At 43.0% G+C, this 25,668-nt stretch overlaps 5 protein-coding genes across 7 annotated transcripts; 2 read left to right on the top strand and 3 right to left on the bottom strand.

Annotated features, from left to right (window-relative positions):
- Positions 1-194: 194 nt before the first annotated feature.
- Positions 195-6,373, bottom strand: LOC102704909. Of its 2 annotated transcripts, none has more exons than XM_040526703.1 (3): positions 5,960-6,373; positions 1,897-2,524; positions 195-1,800 (listed from the first exon to the last, which is right to left on the bottom strand). In XM_040526703.1, exons 2-3 carry the CDS (start codon positions 2,478-2,480, stop codon positions 1,056-1,058), a joined length of 1,329 nt encoding a protein of 442 aa, XP_040382637.1. In that variant the 5' UTR covers positions 2,481-2,524; positions 5,960-6,373; the 3' UTR covers positions 195-1,055. The 2 variants fall into 2 exon arrangements, with proteins under 2 accessions (XP_040382637.1, XP_040382638.1); XM_040526704.1 differs by lacking the exon at positions 5,960-6,373 and adding an exon at positions 2,623-3,032.
- On the top strand, positions 4,301-5,008 carry LOC102704636. The gene has a single exon (XM_006659801.2). The coding sequence runs from the start codon at positions 4,301-4,303 to the stop codon at positions 5,006-5,008; it is 708 nt and encodes a 235-aa protein (XP_006659864.2).
- A 5,551-nt stretch (positions 6,374-11,924) lies between the features above and the next one.
- LOC102701287 (RNA polymerase sigma factor sigA) lies at positions 11,925-15,682 on the bottom strand. Of its 2 annotated transcripts, XM_040526786.1 has the most exons (10): positions 15,416-15,682; positions 14,539-15,303; positions 14,068-14,266; positions 13,835-13,927; positions 13,567-13,695; positions 13,261-13,314; positions 13,084-13,161; positions 12,925-12,987; positions 12,530-12,642; positions 11,925-12,326 (listed from the first exon to the last, which is right to left on the bottom strand). In XM_040526786.1, exons 2-10 carry the CDS (start codon positions 15,273-15,275, stop codon positions 12,218-12,220), a joined length of 1,575 nt encoding a protein of 524 aa, XP_040382720.1. In that variant the 5' UTR covers positions 15,276-15,303; positions 15,416-15,682; the 3' UTR covers positions 11,925-12,217. The 2 variants fall into 2 exon arrangements, with proteins under 2 accessions (XP_040382720.1, XP_006659164.2); XM_006659101.3 differs by lacking the exon at positions 15,416-15,682 and having other exon boundaries at positions 14,539-15,387.
- Positions 15,683-19,505: 3,823 nt separating this feature from the next.
- Positions 19,506-20,286, top strand: LOC102701013 (DNA polymerase delta subunit 4-like). Its single transcript, XM_006659100.3, has 2 exons — positions 19,506-19,736; positions 19,820-20,286. The coding sequence occupies exons 1-2, from the start codon at positions 19,592-19,594 to the stop codon at positions 20,044-20,046; spliced, it is 372 nt and encodes a 123-aa protein (XP_006659163.1). The 5' UTR covers positions 19,506-19,591; the 3' UTR covers positions 20,047-20,286.
- An 86-nt stretch (positions 20,287-20,372) lies between these two features.
- Positions 20,373-23,911, bottom strand: LOC102704356 (MOB kinase activator-like 1A). Its single transcript, XM_015840613.2, has 7 exons — positions 23,735-23,911; positions 23,285-23,333; positions 22,170-22,278; positions 21,918-22,011; positions 21,168-21,301; positions 20,893-21,056; positions 20,373-20,747 (listed from the first exon to the last, which is right to left on the bottom strand). Exons 1-7 carry the CDS (start codon positions 23,755-23,757, stop codon positions 20,676-20,678), a joined length of 645 nt encoding a protein of 214 aa, XP_015696099.1. The 5' UTR covers positions 23,758-23,911; the 3' UTR covers positions 20,373-20,675.
- Between the last annotated feature and the right edge of the window lie 1,757 nt (positions 23,912-25,668).

Here is a 25,668-nt window from a genome sequence, read left to right as displayed (position 1 = left end):
GAACATCCATTGTATATGCAGATAAGCCTTGAAGTGCTTTGGGAACCGTCCATTTTAGGTAGACCAGAGACAATGTTTACACATCATTTCAGCTACAAGCAATTTTGCATGTCTTCAATATTCAGATAAAACCTACTCCCAAACATACATTACTCCCAAAGTGCATACAATTTTCTGTTCATGCCTGCCATGCATTTCATCAACAGATAATTCTTTAGTGTATTTCTTCACTCTGCTGTTCTACAATAACAAGAGTATATCTCAGTAGTCAGTAGTTCAGTACACCCAAATGGCCAGATTGCATACAATTTTCTAGTGATGCCTGGTATACATGTATGGACATAGATTCGGTGAACATTGTCCCGTGATATTTTCGGTGACATTGAGTCACTGACGCGTAAGACATATGTGCCTAGACCCACATAGGTCCCATACGTCAGTGACTCAATGTCACCGAAAATGTTACGGTGCAATGTCACGAAATCCGGTTCCTATTCCATCCAAAGAGAATTAAAATTCACTTCTTCTCTTATATGAATGAGAAGTCACAGGGATATAGTCGCTGACGTAGGCCTACATGTCATTGAGTCTTTTTAACTTTTACGTCGGTAATCTTGTTCCTTCCCGCCGTGGATGGACACCTCGAGACTTGAAGAAGGATAAACCGGGGCGGATTGGGCGGACACAGCTGGGGGATGAGCGGCGGCGGCGGATTTCGCTGGGAGTTCGTCGGTGGCGAGGTCGCCGCGCGTTGACGGATTGGTGGGGGAGACCAGAGTGGAGACTAGTTTGACCCAATGGATGAGGGTTACCTTGACAGACCCGACGATCCAGGATTGGATTTTAGTAAACTCTACAAAAATTCGTGGAACAAACTTTGAACGTTCTTGATCACTGCAAACGGAAAAAAAAGGAGTGTCCAATTCTTCCAGAGAAGTGAATTTACAAAGCTGGGAGGATTTCATGGCCGCCATGGATGCTCGATTGATCGGTCTTTCCCTTCTCCGCCTGTGCGAGGAAGAAGACGAAGGGTGGGAGATGGATGAATGCACTGGTTACGTGTCCAGGTCGAGGGGATCGGGAGACGACGTGGTAGCCGCCGTCTTCTTGTTCTTGGCCGCCGCCGTCTTCCTCCGGAACGGCCGGCACGCCTTGACGCTGAGGTCGACGGCGGCGGCGAGCGCCACGAACATGGCGGCGTCCTCCATGCACGTGACGTGCCGCATGGCGAGCTGCACGAGCGGCCTGCTGCTCCGGGCCTCCCCCTCCACGCGGCAGCTCATCACGAACCCGCCGCCGACGCACGCCTCGCCCAGGCTCGCCGCGCAGTACTCCGCCCCGCCGGTCGCCGCCGGCGCCGGCGCCTGCCTGTCCATGTCGATGGCGAACTCCCCGCCCTTGTCGCTGCGGAGTGGCGTCTCCGCCACGAGCATGCACGAGTCCTGGCCCTCTGGGAGGAGCCGCAGCCGGAGGCACACCGTGTCCTTGCTGCCCGCCGCGCCGCCCTGATCCCGCCACGCCTCCAGCCGGCCCCACGGCTGCCAGCTCTCCACCGCCGACGAGGACCTCGGCGCCGTCGCGCCGGCGCGCGCGATCAGCCACGCGCCCGGGTTCGACCGCGCCACCGTGTCGCGGCCGTTCGCCGCGACGAACGGCGTCACCATGAACGCCGCGGCGACGGCGGAGCCGGACAGGTCGTGGATCACCACCTTCCACCCCTTCCTCTCCCTCCTCCTCATCATCTCCGCCTCCTTCTCCTCGCCGCCGGAGCTCGACCAGTACTGATCCACCTGCGACCCCCTGCCAACCAAAACAACAACATCAACGACGTGATCGACACCAACACGACGACGACGAGCCAGCCACGGCGGCGTTGATGGCGGCGTCCTCACTCACCGCCTGTCGCGAACAAACTTGCAGCTGAAGATGGGCTGCCGGATGCGGCCATGGAGCTGCACAACCTGCGGGTTCAGCGCGACCTCGTCGTCGAACTCAAAGATGTACCGGGGATCGGCCTCCAGCTTCACCCTCAGATGCAGCTCCGGCCTGGCCTCGCCTCTGCCAACGCCAACCCAGCCATGGTGAGGCATCGCCGGCTTGCCATCCCTCCACTCCGCCGCGCCGACGTCCACCATGACCACGCCAAGAAGCCTCCTCATCCCGGTCACGATGCCGCAATGCCCGCCGCGCCGGCCAACAACGTACACCGCCACCTCAAGATGAGACCCATGAGCTCCGAAACACCCCGGCGCCGACAGCGCATTCAGATCAGACTCGTCGAGGGAGAAGACGGCGGCATTGGTGTGCGGATCAAGGTTGAACTCCGAAGAAGTGATCAGAGGAACTGGAGCTATCTGGACAGGGAACCCTTTCAGCCGGATTTCGCAGAGGAAGCTCCGGGCCGCCTTCCTCGCATTCGCGCCGGGGAGCTTCAGGCCAAGCTGCCCAACTGACAGTCTGACAAAAAACTGGGGATCCATTTCTCTCTGTCACTGGAACTTAACAGCTACTTCCATTGCTCATGCTGAAAATTTTGACAAAAATTTGCTGTCAGATATAATTTGATGGTACAATCAATTGCAGGAAATGGAATGTCTGCATCCGATTTGCCTAGATTAGTACTAGATGTGCAGCTGATCTTGAAATTGTGCCAGTGATGGTGCAAGATATGTCATTACATAAGTAGCAAACCCAAGAACAAAATGCATAGAGCATGTTTCAGTGATAGCTGTGTGCTATACGCATGGCACATGAAAAGTAGCAAGACTGCTGTTGCGTGAGGATATCACTTTCAGTTTCCATTCAAAAAAGTATGACCAGATTCTATGGAAAGGAAAAGCCTAACCAAAAACCAGCAGATCCATAACACAAGGCATGAACAACCAGATTCAGTTCACCACTTGAAAATTACAGATCAAAGGCACAATTTCTCCACCACATGGTAACCAACTTCTATTAGCTCCAGCCTATGCTAAGGTTTAAGATCATTCCAAATCAAACAGCAAAAACTAATTTATTTTCAGTAAATAAAAAAATGGTTTACTTTAAGTTAACTGGTTTTCTTTCTCAACTCCAAGTGGATTTTGCCAACATTTAGAATTAGCTTTGAGACGTGTCCTTAAAAATAATTCTGATGCATTTGAAAGCATATTTCACCCTAAACATCTGCCAAAAGAGAAAGGATTGCATAGGACACGACGCATAAGATACTTTGCCTTTCCCCCATTTGTTTTGTGCAACCTTTGGGATCCTTGACAAAAAATTTAAAGAAAGATGAATATTGATCAAGTAGCATATTCCTCCCCCTTGACAATCACTAGCGCAAGCACTAAAAAAGGCACTCACTCTGTCACTCAAAAACACCTCTTAGCTTAAACAACTAAAAGGGAGAAGAAAGAAAAGGAAGTGGATTTTAAACTCTCAAGGGAATGTCCCCCATCTATTGCATGTTATTCAAATAGTCATAAAAAAATAAAAAATTTTGTGAAGATAGATTAATGTAAGATATATCACTACACAAACATGCAAGTTTAAATATAATTTCTACAATTCATAACAAAAATAACAAATATGACTGTGAATATACGTATACTATTCAGAGTTCAATTTGTTATTTTTGTTATGGATTGTAGAAGTCATATTTAAACTTACATATTTGTGTAGTGATATATCTTATATTAATCTATCTTTAATTTTTTTAAAATTTTTAATAATTATTTAGATAGAATGCAATAGACGAGAGGACATCACTCGAAGGGTTAGAATACTTTTAGAAAGAAAGAAAGAAAAGGAGGCATCTGGTGCTTTGCAATCATGTCATTGAGTGGTTATCAATGGCAATTGACACTGCCATTAACATGCCCAGCTCTAGCTCTGTCCAAAGCTCATCATCAGTTCAGTCAGTGACAGTGCCACACTCAATCCTGCAACAACTGCAAAAGGCTTGAGCAACCAAAGCATCCAAGAACAGCATCAATGGCGCGCCGGGAGACATAAGCTAGGACGGTGTCGCGAAAAGGGGCGGCGGCCATGGCAGCAATGGTGGCTGGCTGAACCAAGGTAGCCCAGGATAAGAATTCTCCCTTGCTCCCATTTCTTTAACCCACCAAGCAAAGCTTCCTCTGCCAAGTATGGTCAATCAGCTTGCGAGGTGGAGATACCAAACCTTCCTCCTCTCCACCAAGAATTACTCCTCCGGCGAAGGCACGCCACGGCCGCCGCGCACATAAGGCGGCCGCCGTCGAGGCACCAGCACGTCGCCTTCGTCTTCCTCCCTCATGCTGCTTCGTCGCGGCTCACAATGCGCGGCGCGAACGACAGCGGTGGCGTGCTGACACACGAGAGGCCGCCGCTGCCGCCGCAGGGGCATTCGTGGCGGCCGCAGACGCAGCTGCACCACCACCCGCGGGGGCGGAGGGCGCACCGGTCGGGGGCGCTGGAGTGGGCGGCGGCGGTGGTGTTCACGGTGCTGGCGGTGGTGGTGCTGGTGGCCGCGGTGTCCGTGCTGGTCGTCGTGCTGCTGCTGCAGCCACGGGCGCCCTACCTGGCCATCCGGTCGGCGCGGCTCGACGACCTCGTCTACGACCAGCAGGGGACGCTGGAGGCGGCGCTCTCCCTCGGCGTCGACGCCGAGAACGGCAACGCGCGGTCGGAGGCGGCCTTCACGGCGCTGGAGCTCCGCGTCAGCTTCCACCGCGTGGTGATCGCCATCCTCCGCGCCGACCCGTTCGCCGTGCCGCGCAAGGGCTCGCTGCCGCTGGGCTACGTGGTGCGCTCCTCGGGGATACCCCTGGACAGCTCCGGCATGGCCGCCATGGAGACCGCGCTTGCCGACGGCGTGGTGCCCTTCTCCGTCGCCGGCCAGGCGAGCACGCGGTGGAAGGTCGGCGGCCTCATCCCCTTCAAGTACTGGACGCGCCTCCGCTGTGACCTCCGCTTCTTCTGGCCCAACGGCACCGCCGTCGACCTCAGCTGCAGCTCCAAGCCCAAGTCCAAATCCATCACCTAGCTACTTCTCATCATCCATCCATGATCCATCCAAAAAAAAAACTTCATCTTTCTTGCTCCAATTCAAATATCCAATCCAAATTCCATGGATTTCTTCTGGGTGGGTGTGATCAAGAACAGGCTAATGCCCTTTCTTGGATTCTTTCTTTGTTTATTTTAATTCACCTCATGTATAGATTAAATGACTACTACTCCCCAATTTGTACAATTGATTAGACTGGCAAATTAGGTTGTGTAACTAAATTGAGCCTTGCAACTGCAAATATCATATCCTAATTAAGGTTGACAAATAAAATGGAAGAAATTGAAGGGCAGTGGAAACTGATTTGTAGAAGGATGGAGCCTTGCTGCAAGATTGAAACAAGACCAGTAGTGCCTCTTTTTTTTTTCTTCCAAACTTTTGTTGGTTGGAGGGAAAAAAATTCTATGGAGGGAGCCAGGGAGGAGGAAAAGGGCAAAAGGATAAAAAGAGAAGACCATAGAAAGAAGCAAGAGGTGTGTGCTTTTGCTAATGGAGATTGCGGTGTAAGTGCCATGCATGTGCTTCTTCCTTCTTCCTCCTCCTTTCCCCCTTTGATCCTTGTCATGTTCATTTGGTTGCTTTTGTTGCAAGGCTTATCTAGAAGAATAACTAGGCTCAGATCCCAAGAATCTCCAACTAATCCATTCAACCACTTATATATGGATATTGATTTTCATTATCGAAAAAAATTAAATTGTGGGCTTCAGAAAAAAAATTAAATTCTTTCAACCACTCCCAAGCTCGAATTCTCGAACCTTACCAATACATACATGCATGCATGTATAATATATATATATACACACACACTTATCTATACTTGCTGTACCACAATATTAACTAATTGCAGTAGTAATCAGTATTCTTGGTGCCTTTAATTGAGCAAAAGGAACAGCAAGAAAGAACTGAGACTAAAACTGAATTGAACCATACCTGTCAAAATCGGTTGGTTTCTTGGCAGAGCGAGCTCAGCGACGAAGAACACCGGAGCGGCCGAGGAGGAAGAAGAAGAAGAAGAAGGAAGAAGAAGCAGAGCAACTGAGCAAGGCACCACTATAGCTCAGCCACGCGACAGGCAGCTCCTCCCAGACTGAACGGCGTGCACGCCGGAACCCACCCCGCCGGCGACCCGCGCTGCATGACCTCGCCGCTGCCGCCGCTGAACCCGAGCTCCATCGTGGTTGGGTTTCGGATAGACGATGGCGGCCTAGTCGTCGCAGGTGCAGAAGAGCTTGGAGCAAGAGCAAGAAGAGGAGTAGAAGAAGGTAGCTAGCTACTTCTGGTGGCTACTCCTAGCTAGCTAGGCCAGACACAGTGAGACCTGCGAGGAGAGAGAGAGAAAGAAGAGAGGAGGAAGAAGACGACGACGGCGGCGACGACTTTATATGCCGCGGCCGCTGCCCAATGCGATTGCTCCTACCCCGCTGCAAAAAAAAAAAAAAAGCTATTAGGTTAGTGATCTTTTGTTTAAAAAAATATGAAACAATGTATTTATAATTAAAACATTATATAATTTATAAATAAAACTTATATATATATTTTTTACCATCCTTAAAAAATAACTCAACGTACCCTACTTTTAGCGTAAAAAGTGTGGTACATCTTAAGGTACCAAAAATTTATAGTTTAGATTGAGAAAATTTTTAGGAGAAGTGTCACGTTAAATGTTTGACTAGATGTTGGAAGGGGTTTTTGGACACGAATGAAAAAACGAATTTCACGGCTAGCCTAAAAACCGCGAGACGAATCTTTTGAGCCTAATTAATCCGTCATTAGTACATATTGGTTACTGTAGCACTTATGGCTAATCATAGACTAATTATGCTCAAAAGATTCGTCTCAAGATTTCTTACATAACTGTACAATTAATTTTTTTGGTTCATCTATGTTTAATACTTTATTTAGGTGTCTAAAAATTCGATTTGATATTTTTGGAAAAAATTTTAACTAAACAAGGCCTAAAATTCTGAGCGCGCAAAAGAAAAGGCTAAAAAAACAAAGTAACAAACACCAAAATTAACTATAATTTAATGTTAAAACTTTAAATTTAAGCAAAAATTAAAAGACGAGGCCAGTAATGTATCCTATTCTTTCTGTTTATTAGATGAGCAATTAATGCAAGTGTTTTCTAAAACATCTAAACGATATAATTTACAAATGTTTTACTATGTAAAAGCTTTTTATAATACTCTGCTAATTTTTAATTTTATAATAGCTAGCTCATGTATTTGTATACCTGAATAATTATAAAAGTTCCTTAAATTATTAGCTAAGAATTCAGTTGATTAACAAGGAAGGGAGAGCAAATCAAGCAAAGGTCGTGTTTGTGTGGTGTGCTCGCAGTATGCAGAAGTAGAGCTTGTGTGCGCGAGAGGAGCAGTTGGTGAGCTAAGCAGGCAAACGCGTGATTAAGAGTGGTAATGGCGGGGGATTACAGTGCTAATTGCGTGATTAGACGGGTTAAGGGGGCGCCGTGCGCGTGATGGGGTGATGATGCGTGAATGATAGGGAGGGGGGCGCCAGCTGGAGTCCAAAGCGGCAACTTGCGCCTTCGCTTTCCGACAGCCAGGCATGGACAGCAACCCAGGCCCCGTTCGTTTGCCCAATTAGATATCTTATCTAATCGTTTTTCGCGCGTACGCTTTTTAACTGTTAAACGGTATATTTTTAAAAAAATTTCTATAGAAAAATTGTTTTAAAAAATCATATAATCTATTTTATATTTTTTTAATAATAATTAATTAATTAATTATATATTAATCTATTACTACGTTTTCCGTGTCAGAATAAGTTAACTTACTCCCACAACCGTGTCAGAATAAGTTAACTTACTCCCACAAGCCAAACACGGCCCCACTCCACCGCAATACTACCGCACACATAAATGAATTTCCTATTTTACCCCTTATTTTCTTTTCTCTCTCTCACACATTTTCTTCAAAACATGCAGCGTCCTTTTTCAGCGGCTGGCTACCGTCTCCGTTGTAAAATATTAAAATATACTCGATCCATCCTAAATATATATGACGTCATTGATTTGACCGTTCATCTTATTAAAAAATTACTTAATTACTAATTATTTTTATATCGTTTCATGTATCGTTAAATATATTTTTATGCATATATATATTTACATATTTGATAATTTGTTTTGAATAAGACGAATAGTCAAACGCGTATAAAAAAGTTAACGGCGTCAAACATTTAGGGACGGAGGTACGGAGGTAGTATTATGCAGTACAATGTATTATTTGATTAGGAATATTTATTGTTCAGGATAAGATTTGATTAAGTAATTGGAATTTCGATGAGTAATTTTATGTTAGAATAATTCTATAAATTCTAATAGTTTTATGTATACTTTTCGATACAAATGTATGAATATCATTTATTTTGTATTTAATCTAAGCATTTAAAAAATTATCGATGACCAGAACTTTTAAACTTTGATTAAATATTATTCTAAACGACAAATATTTTTAACTAGATTAAGTACCAAATTATCATGAACATGTTTCGTAAGCTCCTAGTGGAGGGATTATTTAAAAACATATATATAAGTACATTTCTCAACTTTTTAGTATTTGATTCATTTATTTGTGGACATAAATAATGGTCGTAAAATCAAATAATCTAACATCCTATCTCTACAATCTAAATATAATAGAGCCTAAGAATGTTCCAAAACCTTTAATGAATGTAGAATGTTTGAATTTTCATATGAATAGGCAGAAAAACATCCCAGGTTTAAATGGAGCATAGATGTATTATAATAAGAACAGGGGTAGATTAGTGTATAGGGTGGGTTTACCGTCTAACGAGGATGATTATTTAGTTATTTCACGGAAAAATCCAAATGGTATATTAGCAAATAAAAAATAATTTATAAATAAAAAATGTATATATGTATTTTAGTGATCTAAAAGCTAAGGGTGAAAAATAAACTTGAGTAAAAATACTTTCAAAGTCAACTTTAAATTTAAGATTAAAAATTTAAATTTTAGCTCATAAGTATGCGAAAAGATAGAGGTGAAACTCTCCGAACAGTGCGTGGGCACCCAACCCATGAAAATACAACGGTTCAAAAGCTATTTTGAAGATGTGAGATAAAGAGAAAGATCGTGCCTGAATATGTATGTCGTCAAACAAGAAATCAAAAGTCATTGTCGTGAATAGTTTCTGAATTTATGTGCAACATTTCCCCATAAAAAAATCATGTTGGGTTATTGTACCTTGGTTTAATTGTGCTATTGGCGGCTTGGCGACTAAACAGCGTTCCATCAATTCATCGTTTATGACGATCAAATGTTGGTATAGTCTCTGCTGGCAGAAATTTTTTTTTCAAGGGGTGTACAGTGCCACCGCAAATTAGGGTGCTCATCAGGCCTAACATTATTTTTTCCTTTTGGCCTAACAAAGTCTCTGAATGTTTCTTCCACCCTTTCAAACACATACACCTGTGCACCATTATGGAAGTGGCTGCCCAATTTAAGTGGTGTTTAGATTGAAAAATTTTTTGGGAGAAGTGTCACATCAAATGTTTGACCGGATGTCGAAAGGGGTTTTCGGATACGAATAAAAAAACGAATTTCACGGCTAGCGTAGAAACCGCGAGACGAATCTTTTGAAACCTAATTAATCCGTCATTAGCACATGTTGGTTACTATAGCACTTATAACTAATCAAGGACTAATTAGGCTCAAAAGATTCGTCTCAAGATTTTTTTCATAACTGTGCAATTTGTTTTTTTTTCATCTATATTTAATGCTTTATTTAGGTGTCAAAAATTCGATGTGATGTTTTTGAAAAAAAATTGAAAACTAAACAAGGCTTTATTTAGAACTTGTGATGAATTGGATCGACTGGAAAGAGTTTTTAAAAGTTCTGTAGAGAAATACAGGTCAGAAGACTTTGAAGTCAATTGTCCACCGTCAGTCATGGGCATACAACAATCCAAGAGTGGAGACTTCTAGCCTGTGCTCCTAGCGGTGTTTTGGTTTTTTTTTTAAAAAAAGTCAAACGTAATATTTGCAAGCGAAAAATAATTTATGACAAAAAATATATATTTATATGTGTGTGTTTTTAGCGATCTAAAAGCTAAAGTTGAAAAATAAACTATGATGAGAAGACTAATCAACTTTAAATTTATGGTTGAAATTTAAATTTTGGCTCATAAGCATAACAAGAAGCGAAAAGATGATGTGCTAATTTTTAGACTAAATTGGCAAGCAAAATTATCTTCCAAAATTACATTTTACTCCCATTTTTCTTTCTGATGATCCCATCACCACTTCTTCTTCTTCTTTTTTTCAATTCACATGGTCCTTTTCTTAAATGTAATGGATATTTCATCAAGCAAATCAAAGCATCCGGCTTCTGCGTAAAGTGCACTCCTAAAGTTTATTGTGGATTGGACAGAATATACACATGGAAAGGAATTTGTCATTTTATAAAGGGATAGGAAGTCCAAGTTAGTACTGGGATAAAGGTTGAGGTGATTTAGACACTTCACATGAACTTGACTTGTAATTTAGGACTTGTTAGTTCTCAATTTTTTTTAAAAAAACATCACATCAAATTTTTAAACACCTAAATAAAGCATTAAATATAGATGAACAAAAAACTAATTGCACAGTTACAGAAGAAATCTTAAGACGAATTTTTTGAACCTAATTAGTCTATGATTAGCCATAAGTGCTACAATAACCAATATGTGCTAATGACGGATTAATTAGGCTCAAAAGATTCGTCTCGCGGTTTTCAGGCTAGCCGTGAAATTCGTTTTTCCTTCGTGTCCGAAAACCCCTTCCGCATCCGGTCAAATATTTAACGTGATACTTCTCCCAAAAATTTTCTCAATCTAAACCCCCTTATTTGCCTTTTTTTTTTGTTTGTGCATTGGTAAACATCTATCTTTGTGTCTGCCATTACCTGTACTTCTAGTACTCTGAAAAATGGCAGAAGAAAGGTTGTTCAGGACGACAACGCACAATTGGCATGAAGGGCAGGTGTAACAGAAACAGATGCTGCTGCTGAATGCTGATGCATCTGAATGATTGCGTTCTATCGACCATGCCTATCAATCTCTCTCTACCTGAACCCAACTGCTTCACATCCAGCTCTTGAGAATAGTTTTAATAGTAGCTTCACTTTCAGATATGCTGTTTTGTTCAGGCACTGGAAGTGAGGATTGGAGGAAAGCAAACTGATTACTGAATTGATGCTTGCAACAGTGTGGCAAACGTGTTCAGCTTGTTTTTCTCCAATATCTCACATTCAATTCGATTGCCTGATTGGAGTACTCGGGACAGCACATGAACACATTAGCTTTTGGGACCATATATGTGCCATTTGAAATGAGGATTAAAGGGAACTGAACCACCTGAAGAAGATCAGAAGGTTCAGTTTCCTCTAATATCTCACCTTGAATGGCCCATTTGGAAAAGTGATTATTCCCATCACATGTGCAACAGATTTAATAATAGTTTGATGTTTCCTGAAGATACGTAGTTTGTGTTCTGTGCTTCGGAGTTCTATGTGGATAAAATTGCTGCACTGCATATCAATTTCTTTCTCAAATTTCCAGTATCCACAAACTCTTATGTTTTTGAATCTCTTTTGGAAAACTCTGCTCCGTTGCCACTAAGCTCATTTGCACTGCTAGCAGTAGTTGAGAGTTTAGAATAGTACTTAATTTGATAAGATTGGCACAAGATTTAGTAAGGATTATTATAAGGATTAGTTCATTACATGAGGTTCAGTGAGTTCAGTTATGCCATGCTTCAATAGTGAATATTCCTGTATACACCAATTTCTGTTGCTAGCCTTGTCAGTTTAAGCATTTTGTTTACATGTAGTTAGAAGTTTAGAACAGAACAAAAGGCATGTTAAGAAATGATTCAGAATTTTAAATATTGCTCTATTGATCAAGCTAAATCATACTTACATATACATTACAGAGTAATTGTAAAACTTGAAGGAAAAAGATCATCTCTCTGTTTCCTGATTGCCTTGGTCATAACACAGGCATAAGAGATTTTGATCATGCATGCCTATTGTCACAAAATGTACACGTATAATTATTTTCAGGTAAGTGGCAGTACGCCTTTTCTTCAATGATGAACCCTATGTTTTCCGATTATATACAACCACTGCGTTTGTGGGTCTGACTCAAACAAAAAGAGCCTCAACTCAATAATCCTCAAGCAATGCATCCATATTTTTCCTCCTCGCAGCGTGCTTCAGCTTCTCCATCGCAATAAGTCCTAGTTGCCTCACCCTCTCCCTCGACAAACCAAACCTGAAGATTATTTTTTGAGGTCCGTATTAGAAACTAATAAATATACCAAGAAATTATCATGGATACTTTGATAAGAATGGTCAAGTTTTAGTTTTCCTCTTTTTTTTTCCAGGCAAGCAAACTTCACTAGGCAGCTCAAAATGAACCGGATCCAAACAAGATTTTCTTCCCTGGTCCATAACAACTGAAGAAATAGTACTTACTGTCTGCTAATATCCTCCCATGTATGGCACTGTTTTCCTATGCCGTGATATAACCGGATAATGTCCCTCTCACGCTCGTTGAGTGTTGAGTTTAAAAGCTTGTTGACTTCTTCCTGGTATCAGTACAATGTTTATGTTAAAGCACATTCAATGATTTTTCTAGGACATAAGGTAATGAAGTCATCCATATGTCATAACCAGTATCAACTCAGAGTCTTATAGCTATAATATGTTTGTGGAGTCAACGTTTAAAAAAATTGCTTGGAGCCATGATGATTTTTTATCTTGTACATGGACTATTATTTCCCAAAAAGAAAACAAAGAACATGGACATGGACTAGAAGAGTAGTAGCAAGTACTAGAATGTCTTCTGGAACAAATGTCTCTGTGGTTACCTTGAGATACTGCTCCTCAAATCCATACCATGGATCATTTGCTACATTTTGATCCTCTATGTACTGAGAACAAGGAAAAGGGAGAAAAGGTTAACCCTGTGGAACATTTTGCAATAGAAATGTATAATGGGGTTTCAAAGTAGCTATATAGCTGCTTACGCTGTGCAGTGTCTCTCCAGGTAAACCGTTCAAGGAAGGAAATGCCTGTTGATCCAATGATAGAACCTTGTTCACGGCCTGCAATTTTTCAACCAGTGAAAATGATTGTGGCATTGCCAGAAATATCAATGAAATTGAACAAAACAAGTTCCACCGAGCAAGATAAAGATATATTACCCCTGTAGCATTGTGTACTTTCTTTTCAGATATGTTGAGCGACTCTGCGATGTTCTGAGAATAACCACCAAAAGTTTCAAGTTATAATCTTTTCGGAAAACCAAGAAGCATAGTTAAAAATGCAACAACGCGACTAGAATTACTTCCCAATTCACAAAACTGAGAACAATCACAAAGGTTCAAATTCAAAAAAAAAAACAATCACAAAGGTTCAAACACACAAAGAAAACTAAAACTATAAATATTTTGCAGTTCAATGAAACAAAAGTAGCCAATACTTTATTTTATTAGTACAGTAAGCCTTACTTCTATTGTTGGAGCAATTCCTTGATCTTCCAACGCATACTTTGCACTACGAATAGCAATTAGCCGCTCATGCAGATAAGTTGGAAGCCTGAATGTTTTTGAGTTTTCAGCTAATGCTCTTGAAACACCCTGGTGTTGATCAAACAATGAAATAAGGAGGATGTATCAGGTATCAATCGAGTTGATCTCTGGCTATCTATAACTTTGAAGGAGTACAGAGACGTGATTAGCTTCCATCCATTTTCACAGGATAGCACAGAACTCTCACCTGGCGTATCCACCAGTATACATAAGTGGAGATTCTAAAGCCCCTCGATGCATCAAACTTTTCGATCCCACGGAGTAACCCTATCAGACCTCCCTGCAAAATGTGATTGAATCACAACACACTTTACTACATGTCTGAAGCACATAAAATCCTTCTAGTATGTCAGACAGATGATTGGACTGAAGGGACTCTGTTACAGTTACAAAGGCAACTGAATGAACTGATGCCATTACCTGAATCAGGTCAGCCAACTCGACACCAAGGTTATCATACTTCTGTGCAATGGAGATGACCAAACGAATGTTGCTCATTGTTAGCATCTCCCTTGCGAGAAACGACTCGCGCATCCTTGAACGTAGTTCAGGAGGTGATATCTTCAGTGAATGTGCCAGCTGCTTGTATGATGGCTCATTCCCCAGCTTTTCTTTCAGCCTGGTTCGACATCGGAGGAAGAAACCATCAAGATCAAGAATAGCAATTCCAATGGCTATTAATGATAAATCAAACGAATCAGAATCACTGAGTTATTTTAAAGTATCTTGGTAATTGAAAGAATGTGAAATCATACGGTCCCTGATGAATTTCTCACACCGAGCAGTTCAGTCCGAAGCTGAAGTTAGACGGTGAAATGTGAATAATATACTTCCAACAATTTCAATCACAGTTTGCATTATGTGGTAATGGTAATGGTAATGAAAGCATACTTTGATCTTTGCTGCTGCAGCCAGATGCCATCCTTGATCTTGTTGGAGAGGTGGACGACCTGCTTGTGCGTGAGGAGCTCCTTGCTGACGGTGCCCCTGAGGTAGATCCTGTTCCTGCTCTGCATCAGCTCGGGGCTGACGGCGAAGTGCGCCGCGCCGTTCTTGGGCCTCCCCCGCCTCCGGCCGCTCATCCTCCTCTGCCGCGCCGAGAGAGTGGACCGCGCCACGACGACGGTGACCTTGTCCTCCTTGATTTCGTCCTCGGCCAAGCCGATGGCCATGGCGTGTTTGTCGCCGCCGCCGTCGTCGGAGGCGTGGTCTTCGTCCTCGAAGGGAAGCTCCCACTGCTTCTCGAGCATGGACCTCTGCAGGAGCAGGATGGACTCGAGGGAGGACTCGAGGTCGGCGGCGTCGCGCGAGGGGGAGGAGGAGGAGGAGGAAAGCGGCGGAGGGGGAGGAGGAGGGGGCGGTGACAACAGAGCCGGCGCGGAGGAGTGGTGCCTGAGCGCGCGCATGACCTGCGCGCGGCCGTGCGGGGAGAGCTTGAGCCTGTGCGCGGCGACGGTGAGCTTGGGCGTCGCGGGCGCCGGCGGCGCGAACGGCAGCGCGTCCCCGCCTCCCCCTCCTCCTCCGACGCTGAGGCTCACCTTGTCCGCCATCAGGTCGGACGGGCCGAACGATGTGCTGAGCAGCCTGTTCCCCGCGCTGAGCCCGATCACCGCCGGCGTCGCCGTCATCTTCCTCCCAGTCCCAGCCTCACCCCACCTACACGCACGCCGCCGCCGGTGCTGTCACATGTCAACCACCAATCCAATCCAAACCAAACCAAAAGAAGACGCCGCCGCCATCGCGCGCGTTATCCCGCTCGCCGTCGTACCTGCACCTGCGCCGGAAGACGAGAGCAACCGCGGAGGTGGCAACGTACAGCACTAGCAGCAGCAGCGCGCGTGGAGGAGGGAGAGGAAGTGGAACACGAGGAGAGGCGGAGAAGTGGTTACAGAAGTGGCGCTACTTCCACCACTGCACTAGTGGTGGTGGCGCAAGGAGGCCACCACACTCTCTCTCCACCTCCCTCCCTCTCGGATTTTACCGCGGGGCCGGGGAGACGGCGGCGGCGGCGGAGTTACCAGCGCGGTGGTCGGAGTGGGGGAGGGAGAGGATAGGGTAGGAGGGGGGGGGGGGGCGAGAGGGCGGGAGGCCATTGGTCGGGGCGAGATATTGCGCGGTGAGGCTTTCGTCGCGACGCGGGCGCCGTGGCGCGGGCGCGTCTCCGCCACGAGATCACCCGAAGCGAAGCAGAGCCAGCCCGCGGTGGGGCCCGCGCGCGCAGCGACACGATAGCGCGCGGTCACCGCCTCGGGAAAGATCCGACTCCGAGGACCCTCGTTCCGTCCACACGTCGCACCCACACGACGCATAGGCGTTCAAAATTTTTTTCCAAAAACATCATAACAAATTTTTAGACATCTAAATAAAGCATTAAATATAGATGAACTAAAAAACTAATTACACAGTTATGTAAGAAATCTTGAGACGAATCTTTTTAAGCCTAATTAGTCCATAATTAGCCATAAGTGCTACAGTAACCAATATGTGCTAATAACGGAATAATTGGGCTCAAAAGATTCGTCTTGCGGTTTCTAGGCTAGCCGTGAAATTTATTTTTTCATTCGTGTTCAAAAACTCCTTCCGATATCATTTGACGTAACACTTCTCATAAAATTTTTTTTCAATCTAAACACCACCCTAAACTATTCTGTTTTTCTTTTTTCTCTCTCTTTTCTGTATTTTTTCTCTCTACAAACAGGAGCTTCGCTCTCGTATTCTTTTTTTTTCTTTTCCTCTAGAAACAGGGGAGGGGGTTCACTTTCATGCGAGTCCAAAATCTAGCTCTCGACAGTGAAATAGCAGGATATTTTACAGTCTTAATCCGTCCAACCATGTACAACTTTCTGTGCCGTACTGATTTCTCTGTTTCAAAGTAACAAAATAACTTTTTTAAAACCTATAAAATTATCGTGGCGTTGCCTAACCGTGTATTTTCATTAGGACGTAAAAATTACTGGTGTTTATGGCCTATTCAATTTAAAAATATATAATTTGTAACCAATCAAAAATAGATTGTTTCAAGAGGTCCTTCGTTCTAAAGATATAGAAGAATCCCCTTGGTAAACAATGTCTTTCAGCCTTTCAAAAAAACAATGTTTTCCATAATTAAAACGATGGATTAATATCTTCAAAATAATAAGATACTTAGTAATATACCACACATCTCTATAAATGATGATGGAACACATAAGCACGTCAACGAAACCCATGTAGAAAAGAAACGGATTAACCACTTAATTGTTTTTGTTCTCTGAATTAATGGTTTTTGCGTGACGTGGGATGCAACAGTAAATAGTAATAGGATAAATATGTTTAGTCCCAATTTCATTCTATAATATAAGTGTTTATATCACTCTTTACAATAGTATTTTACATATCAATTACTTAACAAATTTATTCATATCCCACCCTCACATATCTTGTTATCTTCATTTGGTCCATATTTATTCTAGGATCAAAATTTATTTCCTTTATTAACCTTAATATCCTAATATCAACCAGTAGAACTGCCTTTTCTTCTTTATTCGAGAATAACACACCACTATCAAAATCATGTTCAACTATCCTTCGTATTGTAATACTTTTTGTTTATAACCAGATTTGTATTTTGATTAGTGCATATTGTTTATATAATATTTTTAGACTTACTAACATCCTCATAAATCTACACAATACTATAAAGTTATACACCATGAAACAAAAGTAGATTTTGATAATTGAGTGAGATGCATGGTTTTAAATAACTACAATGTAGTGCAATAGGCAAGGTTGCTACCATACCCCAATGGCCTACATGTAAATCACAGTGGATGCACACATCTCTCTTCTTGATATATATCGCTATTGTCAATGAACGTACATCGAAAGCAAAGGCTTGAGCTAGTCCTCTTTGTGTGTTTAACCCATGGGGTGAACCACACACACGAATCTAGGGATTAAATGCCTTGAGCTCAGGAGCAGAGGAGTGGGCATGGATGATTTAGACATGTTCAATAGTTATTGAGTGTAACCCTCTAGTACTCTTGAACTATATTAGTTTTAGTCCTCGAATCCATCTTTTTTTCTTGGTCACATTTCGATACTACCTTTGAGAGTACCACATTAACCAAAGAATACGCCAAATAAAACAACAAAGGGGTCTACGGGCCTCGGCTACAAAGAATTAGGTATGGCTGGTGTGGTGTCGCATCATCGTATGGTCCTCTACCACAGTTATCGGATTGGGTCCATCATTCACCACAAGAATCGATTGAGGGTGGGGTGTGAGGTATAGGTTAGATCGATTGTAGGCATGTAGCGGCACCCAACTATCATGGAGAGTGGTATATGTCTTGTCCCTCGTACATCAAGGTTGATTTCCATCTTGTAGCTTTAACTAGCGGATTCAAGCGATCATTGCACGTGTGGGAGGCAACGAACCCTACCTTACTAAATGCATTAGATGGAGCATTTTAGACTATCGTAGTCTCGAGCACCTTGGGTCTCATCAGGGGAGAACTAAGCCGAGCTCTTGACAAGATTTTTCTATGATTATTTTTTTTGTATTTTTTAAAATGAAACTGTTTTTAGAATGGTTTGGAAACAAACCAACAATTTCTCTCCTCGTTTCATAGGATTGAATCATTTTTAGCATGTGTTCGTCAAGCTTCTAAATGATATCACTTTTATAATTTATTTGTTTATATCCTCAAATAACTATACTTAGTCATTGCTCAACACAAAGAACATGCATTTTGTGTATGTACCAGGGTTCGTAATATCGCGATTATCATCGCGATAATCGTAATAATCGGATATACCGCAAAGGTACTATTCATGGTGATAGATCGCTATACGAGTGACATATCGTGTAGTTTTTACACAAAACCGTGATTATTGATTTATTAAAATTGCCGTTATTATCATCATGATATCACAATTATCGTTTCTACCAAAACCAGGATGATAATCGCTACCTTCCGTACGATAATCGCTCCCTCCCACGCGGTTTGTCCACCAAAACCGTGATGATTTTATTCAAAAAATTTGAGTTTAAATTTGTATGACTTTCATGTGATTATCACGATTGTCGTCAATAAATATGGTGTCGCTGGCGGGTTGGTTTGACATATTAGAGCAAGGGTAATAATATAGCCAATAAGCTGGCTATAAGACTTCTTATAACCTTCTCTTAGCCTACCTATATACTAGTTAGCTCTTCATCATTAATATAGGACCCATATGTCACTCTCACAGATTTCCTTGGTTCCTGTGCATAAGCTGGTTACAAGCTAACAACCTGCTTACAACTCCCTCTCATCCCCTCTCTCCATATAAGCATATAGTCAGCTTATAGCCTGCTACGATACGTGAAATCCTGGTATGCACGCATGACATGGCACGGACGTTTTGCACCCCCAGGAACTAATTTAGAGCAGGTACAATAGCAGGCTATAAGCCAGCTATAAGCATATTCTAAAGAGATAAGGAGGGAGAGAGAAGAAAAATGAGCTACTAATTTGTAGCCAACTACACACGGACTCCAAGACAAAATATGTGTATGACATGTGGAACCATGTATTGATGTTTTATAGGTAACTATTGTATCAGTTGACTATTAGATTGACTATAGATGAATTGGAGCTAGTAGTTGATTATACTGTTGAAGTTGCTCTCAGACGACACGATTTCGAGACACGTCACGGATGGACGGTTTGGATTTCACACCCCCGAGACGAGACCCGACGCCCAACATTTCAAAATTCAAAATTCGAATCGCTGTCACAACGGCCGCAACTCCCTCCCCCTTTCTAACCCAACGCAATCTCCCGGTATAAAATCCCAACGCCACTCGATCCATCCCGGCCACAACCCAACCATCCGCGACGCCACACTCCGGAGAGAGATCATCGAGAGGGAGAGAGATCGGTAGCAGCAGCGGAGTCACCACCGGAGGCCCGGAGCCATGAGGAGCGGCAGCGGCGGCGGCGACATGAAGTCCTTCTTCCGGCAGCAGAAGGCCCACGCCGCCGCCGGCAGTGTCAAGCCCACCGGCGGCGTCTCCAAGAAGGCGTCGCAGCCGCGCCACCACCAGAAGCCCGTGGCTCAAGGTAAGCCCCCCGCCCGGTATCTCCGTTTCTCCCCCCGCCGGTTCGCTGGTTTGATCGGGTACATCTGCTGTGTGTGTTTGTAGCGGTGCCAGATCTCGCCGACGACCCGAGGAGGCGCATCGACGAGGAGGAGGAGGAGCGGGAGAGGATGGGTCGGGAGTTCGACATGGACATGCGGTACGGGCCCTGCCTCGGCGTCACCCGCGCCCAGCGCTGGCGCCGCGCCGCCGCGCTCGGCCTCGCCCCGCCTCACGCCGTCATCGCCGTCTGCTCCGACGACCAGCCATGTCTCTGGGAGGGCCGCGTCTAGCCACACCGCCCGATCAGCTTGTGTTCGAGACTTCGAGTAGGAACAACCTTCTCTTCTCTTCGCTTCTGCTTCCATCTGCCACGCCTCGTGGTACTTGCATCGCCTGCCCAAATCCGCTTTCTCATGAGTCAGTGATCTCTACCATCTTGTGTTAATCTGATATTACAATGTCTTCATTGTATCAACTATTGAATCTTGATTGGATTAATACAACTCGAAAGCATGATAAATTAGCCCAAAAATTTTCATTCCCCCAATCTTGATTGGTGTGGGTTGCGTATAGCATACAGAAAATCACACACATTTGAACCATTGGGTTGTGAAAAGGAAGCAATAATAGCAACTGACGATTGGATTCATACATTGTTCTTTGCAATATACCCCAATCAAACATTCCTGTTATTACATTACAAGCACGTTTACAAAGGCAATATCGAATCAGGTCGAACGAACGTAGGTACACACAATGACACCAAGATAGCATTAGCAATGTCAATTGTTCTTTTTATGTCTGATGTCTGGAACAGTAAGCTCTATGCCAGTAAAATAGTGTTGCAAGTAGCCTGATCCCTCGATCGTCAATGTAAAGAACTCGGTATCCCCGTTCAGTTCGGTCCCCCGTATTCTTCTCAGTAAGGAATAATCGATTCGATGAGCTCCTGGAGTGGAGCCAGCTCCTTCTTGTCAATCAGGCCAAATTCCTGCACCACATACCAACAAGAACGAAGCACGTAAATTTTTATGTTCCCCAATTTCTATCGACCAAGAAATCTGAGATGATCAACAGCGCAAGTTCTGGCAAATGATGATCTTACAAATTACAACCTACAAACAAAAGAGCCTTACAGTTGTAAACAGAATGAAATGCTTGAAGCAGGTATTAAGATGGGCCTCCTCCTTGAGGCTGACAATCTTTTGAAAATGGGAGTGATATATGTGGGCATAAACACGAAACAAGCGCTTGAAAATTGTCTTTACGACCTCCTTGAAGTTTGGCGGGAATGGTGTGCCTGGTGAAGGAATTAAAATAAGATAAGTAATGAGTAGTGTCAACACTGGATCAGTCATTAAGTTATGCACAACCATTCCAACATCAATTGTTTGTGAGAAACAATGATTACCAAGCTTCTGGGGAAATATAGATTCATCATCAAGTTGGCCTTCAATCCAGTCCATTAGGTACTCCACATATTTTGGTGCTGACACTTCTATGGGCTTCTTTATCTGGACACCATCAGCCCATCTGTACTCATACCTGCATAAATTCCATGTTTCTGTTGTTAATTGTTATGATGTGACCAACATTTAAGTAATTCTGTATGAAAATGAATCAGGGGCTTGTGGCCATGACAAGTCCACTTTGTTATAGGTGGAGTATAATTCAAAGTATCCTTATCATAGCTGAAGTATAATGCAAAGCATTCATGGAAATTTTCGTTCCAAGAAGGGTCCATCATGCTTGGTCCATTTAGTCAATGTTCAAGCCTAATTATACCAGGACAAGTGGAAAGAGGCAAAGCACTGAAGACAAGATAAGGCCAAAGTGATACTCCTAAAAGGCAGCCATGAGGCATTACTTTACTTCGTGAACCAATGTTTCCAAACTACTGAACCATATCCTAAGCTTAAATGCCCTAATATTTGGTATAAATACTGGACCAAATTGTTTAAAACATGAGAAGGTAATTGTTTGCATTTAATTTTTTAAGTAGAAAATGATAGATCAGTTTATGCATGATATACTATAAAGAAGTTTACATATGCTGCTACAGACTTTGAGGCACTGACAAACTTCATTTGTAGTATAAGATTTCTGTTTGTCTTGTTCTTATGTTTTACAAATCCAAAAACTGACTGATGGAAAAACGTACTTTGGGCCTGCAGTCATTGTTGGGCAGCTCTCAGGTGTGCAGAATTCAGCAAGTGTGCCATACAGCAGATTAACTTGGTTAAAGAAATCCACAGCTGAAAATCAAAAGATGTGTTAGCTTCGACAAAATGACTGGGTTAAGTTGCATCCTATACCGCAAATTATGTTAGATACAACAAATTAGAAACATAAAAAATCAGATGAAAAATATCAAGCATACATCAATGTGAAAAATGAAAGGGAGGAACATTACTATTCACAGCCAGCCACTCATTGATATCTTCTCCAGGCGGCAACCTTACAGCTTCCCTAAGGTTTCCACTGCCAAGAGTGGCATCGATGTGCTTTCGAAGCTGCGCCCCCTGCAGCTCAAAAGGGAATTGTTCAATGGCATATATAACATGGAAGTGACAAACTCTACTGTATTGAGAAAGGCTACAGAGACCATTTCATGTACCAAGTTTAATTGTAAATTATAGTTTATGCCAAAACATATGTGCTCGTTTGACGTGGTTTACGAATCCAAGATGTGTATGAAGATTGTAGCAACGAAACAAGTAGAATACTGAAATTGAGAAAGAATGGTTTTCTAACACACACCAGTTGCCATGCAGTATCAAATGATGTATCAATATAACATGAATGTTTAGTAATGCACACCAGTTGCCATATAGTATCCCTGATGTAACAATACAACATGAATTTTAAGGCTTTCAAGCAAAGGATGTGATATGTTAGATGTCAACTAAAGCAAAGGCTTTTAACTCTTTGAACCTGGATGTGCCAAATTTTCTGAGCGCTTTGGAATAGTCATTAAGTAGGAGTATAAGTTACGACAGTGAGCTAAATCCAATTTTGGCCAGTTTAGGGAAAAAAGGTTAAAACTATTTTCCTTAAATAAACAGACAATAACCATGTTGATTAACAAAAGGCCAAAAAGAATGCCAAAATAATTGGTTGGCCTTTGCCTAACAATTAAACAGGAAACTAAACGGTGCCTCAGAATTTGTCCACTAGCATAGAGATACATTCATTTCAGTTAGGATCTATCGCCGATCCATTTGCATCATGCATTTCACAGTCCTGAATTTAACCTCCTGAGATGAATTATACTAATAGCTCTGATTAATAATTACTACCCAGTGACAACAATTAACGAGGAATCCAGAACTCAAGATGTAAAGATGTTTTTAACTTTTAAGCAAAGCTAGAGGGGCGATAACTCAGGATCTAGTCATAATTGGACCCAATTTGATGGCCTGAACCAAGAGGCAAAGCAGTTTTCACGCAACTCGCACGATACAGTGTGGCACAAAGTTAGTACCAATTACCAAAGGAAAAGGAACCATCTGCTAGAAAAATCCTCACCTTGCTGCCCGACGGAGCACTCTTCTTGGGACGGAACGTCTTCTGGTTCCTGAAGAACACAGAAACAAAGTTCATCAGGGAGGTTGGCATCGTGGTTCGAAACCAGCTAAGAACACGGACATGAAAAGCCCAGAATTCGGCATGATCTCGAGGGAAACCGTCTTTGGAGAAACGGAATCGAGCATAGCAGGAGCTCCTACTCCCATGGCGGGCGGAATTACTGAATTAGCTACTCCCTAGTTCTAGTTCTAGGGCTGCAGCAAGGAAGCAGCACCGGCCGAACCAGGCTGCTAGAGCGAAGCGAGCAGCAACCGACTCCGCCCCCGGATCTCGGAGACCACCGCCGATTCCCAATTTCCCACACCAAAAGAAAAAAAAAACACCAAGCACCACCCAACAAGAGGAAGAAGAAGAAGGCGAGGAGGATGGTTCGGGATCGCGGGAGCTCACCGGCCGAGACCGAAGAGACTCATGGCCTCCTCCTCCTCCTGCTGCTGCTGCGTGTCCTCTGCTCCCGATCCGAGGATGCTGCTTGCTGCTGCTGCTGCCGCCGCCGCGGGGAGAGGGGGGGAGAAGAGGAAGAACTCAGCAAGAGGAGGGAGAGTGGGGAGAAATGATTCGCACGCACGCGCGGCTGCTGCTGCGCGGTCAGGGTGGGATGCGGCGGGGGAGGAGGCGCGTGGGCCGTCGGATGGAGGGAGCGGACGGCGGATGGGGCGGGAGCGGAGGCCTGGCTGGCATCCATGATCGTCGTCACGGAGCCCCGAGGAGATTCCCCGGGTCAGATCAAGATCTATCTTGGTTTGTGTTTTTGCTTTTTGCAACCCGCCGTTCCTCCATGTGGTCTACACATGCCATGGATCCCGGATTAAAACTCCTTTGCACTAAATGAATTCTAGGGTAATTTAAAGGATTAAATTTTTATGGAGAAAATTATTGGGATAAAGTAATGTTTTTAAAATTCCTTAGGAATATCTCAAAACATAGAAATTTTGAGAATTTTCAACGCGTCCAACTTATTGGAAAAAAATTTGTCTCCCTCTTAGAGCCTGTTTGGAGAGCTTTAAAATTGTGAGAAACAACCGATGAGACGAGAAGTTGGCTTCCCAGAATCTAGAAAAGTTGGGTATCCTAGCTTATAGCTTGAAAGTTAGAGTTGTGCTAAACGATATAGATTTTATTTTTTTGGAGCGGAGCTGCTCCTAAAAAATAACTACAGGGTGGAGTTGGGTTTTTGCTGCTCCACAGCTCCACTCCACGTCAAAAAACCCACTACCCTTTATTATTTTATTATAATTACTCGAATTTGCCACTCATGTAGGACTATATATTATTACTAAACATTTATGTTATAGGTTAACTGTCATATAGGATTTTGTAACCATATAGTGGTGTTGTTCAAATTAAAAAAATAATCGATATTTAATTATATGAAAAAAAATATAATTAAATTATGACTTAATCATGACTCCATATGATCCACAAAGATATTATTGTCAATATACTCTGTATCCTCTTTTTTAAGAGTTCTGGAGCAGACCAAACTAGTCAAACAGTTTTGATCTGCTCTCCAGCTCCCACAGAAGCAACTCTCACTGGAGTTGGAGTTTGGAGCTAGGATCTGGAGTTCAGAGCTCTACCAAACGGGCCCTTATAGTTCATTTTCTTGATTCTGCAACTCCAGATTTTCAAAAGCTGAGTACTGTTTGGAAGATCTTCTAACTTCTAAAAATTATGTGAGAAGCTGCGGCTGCCAGAAGCTCCTCCAAACATGCTCTTTATAGTTCTTGTTTTTATCTACAACTTGGTCCAAACGGGTATTCATATATTTTTGAGTATTTCTTCAATCTATATGATTTATGTTGATATCATACTCTAATCCTGTATTTTTACCTATTTCTCGTGTTTTGGAAATTATGTTTATTTTCCTAACCTGTTAGGTTATTATATGGTAGAAGGGTTTGGTTTTCTTTTTCCGACGGGGAAGATATAGTGATATTTGAAGCCAGAAATTCCAAGCTAAAAAAGTTAGATTCAAGTTATGATTGAAAATTCCATCCGGATATGTCATGGATCAAGATTCAAAAATTATCTATTGCAAGCCCCCCCTCAATGTTGAAGGTATCTTGGAATACCATGAATACAAGGATTTGATTTTTTTTTCTCTTATAACTGATAAAATTCAAGTTAAAAAGGACATATTAAAATTTTTTATCCAAAACTACTCCAATAGAGCTAAAAACTAACTGACACTGACAAGAAGGAGGACACTTATGTGCAGAGCTAAGCAAGTTACGCACAGCACACTCCATGCCAACCAACAACCCATCTTTCTCGTTACCTTATCCTTTCGACCTTTCCTACTCCAACCATCTATATGCCCA

The sequence above is a fragment of the Oryza brachyantha genome, chromosome 8, assembly GCF_000231095.2.
Source record: "Oryza brachyantha chromosome 8, ObraRS2, whole genome shotgun sequence".
In the NCBI taxonomy this organism is placed as follows: Eukaryota; Viridiplantae; Streptophyta; class Magnoliopsida; order Poales; family Poaceae; genus Oryza; species Oryza brachyantha.
This window is presented reverse-complemented; position numbering and strand designations above follow the sequence as displayed.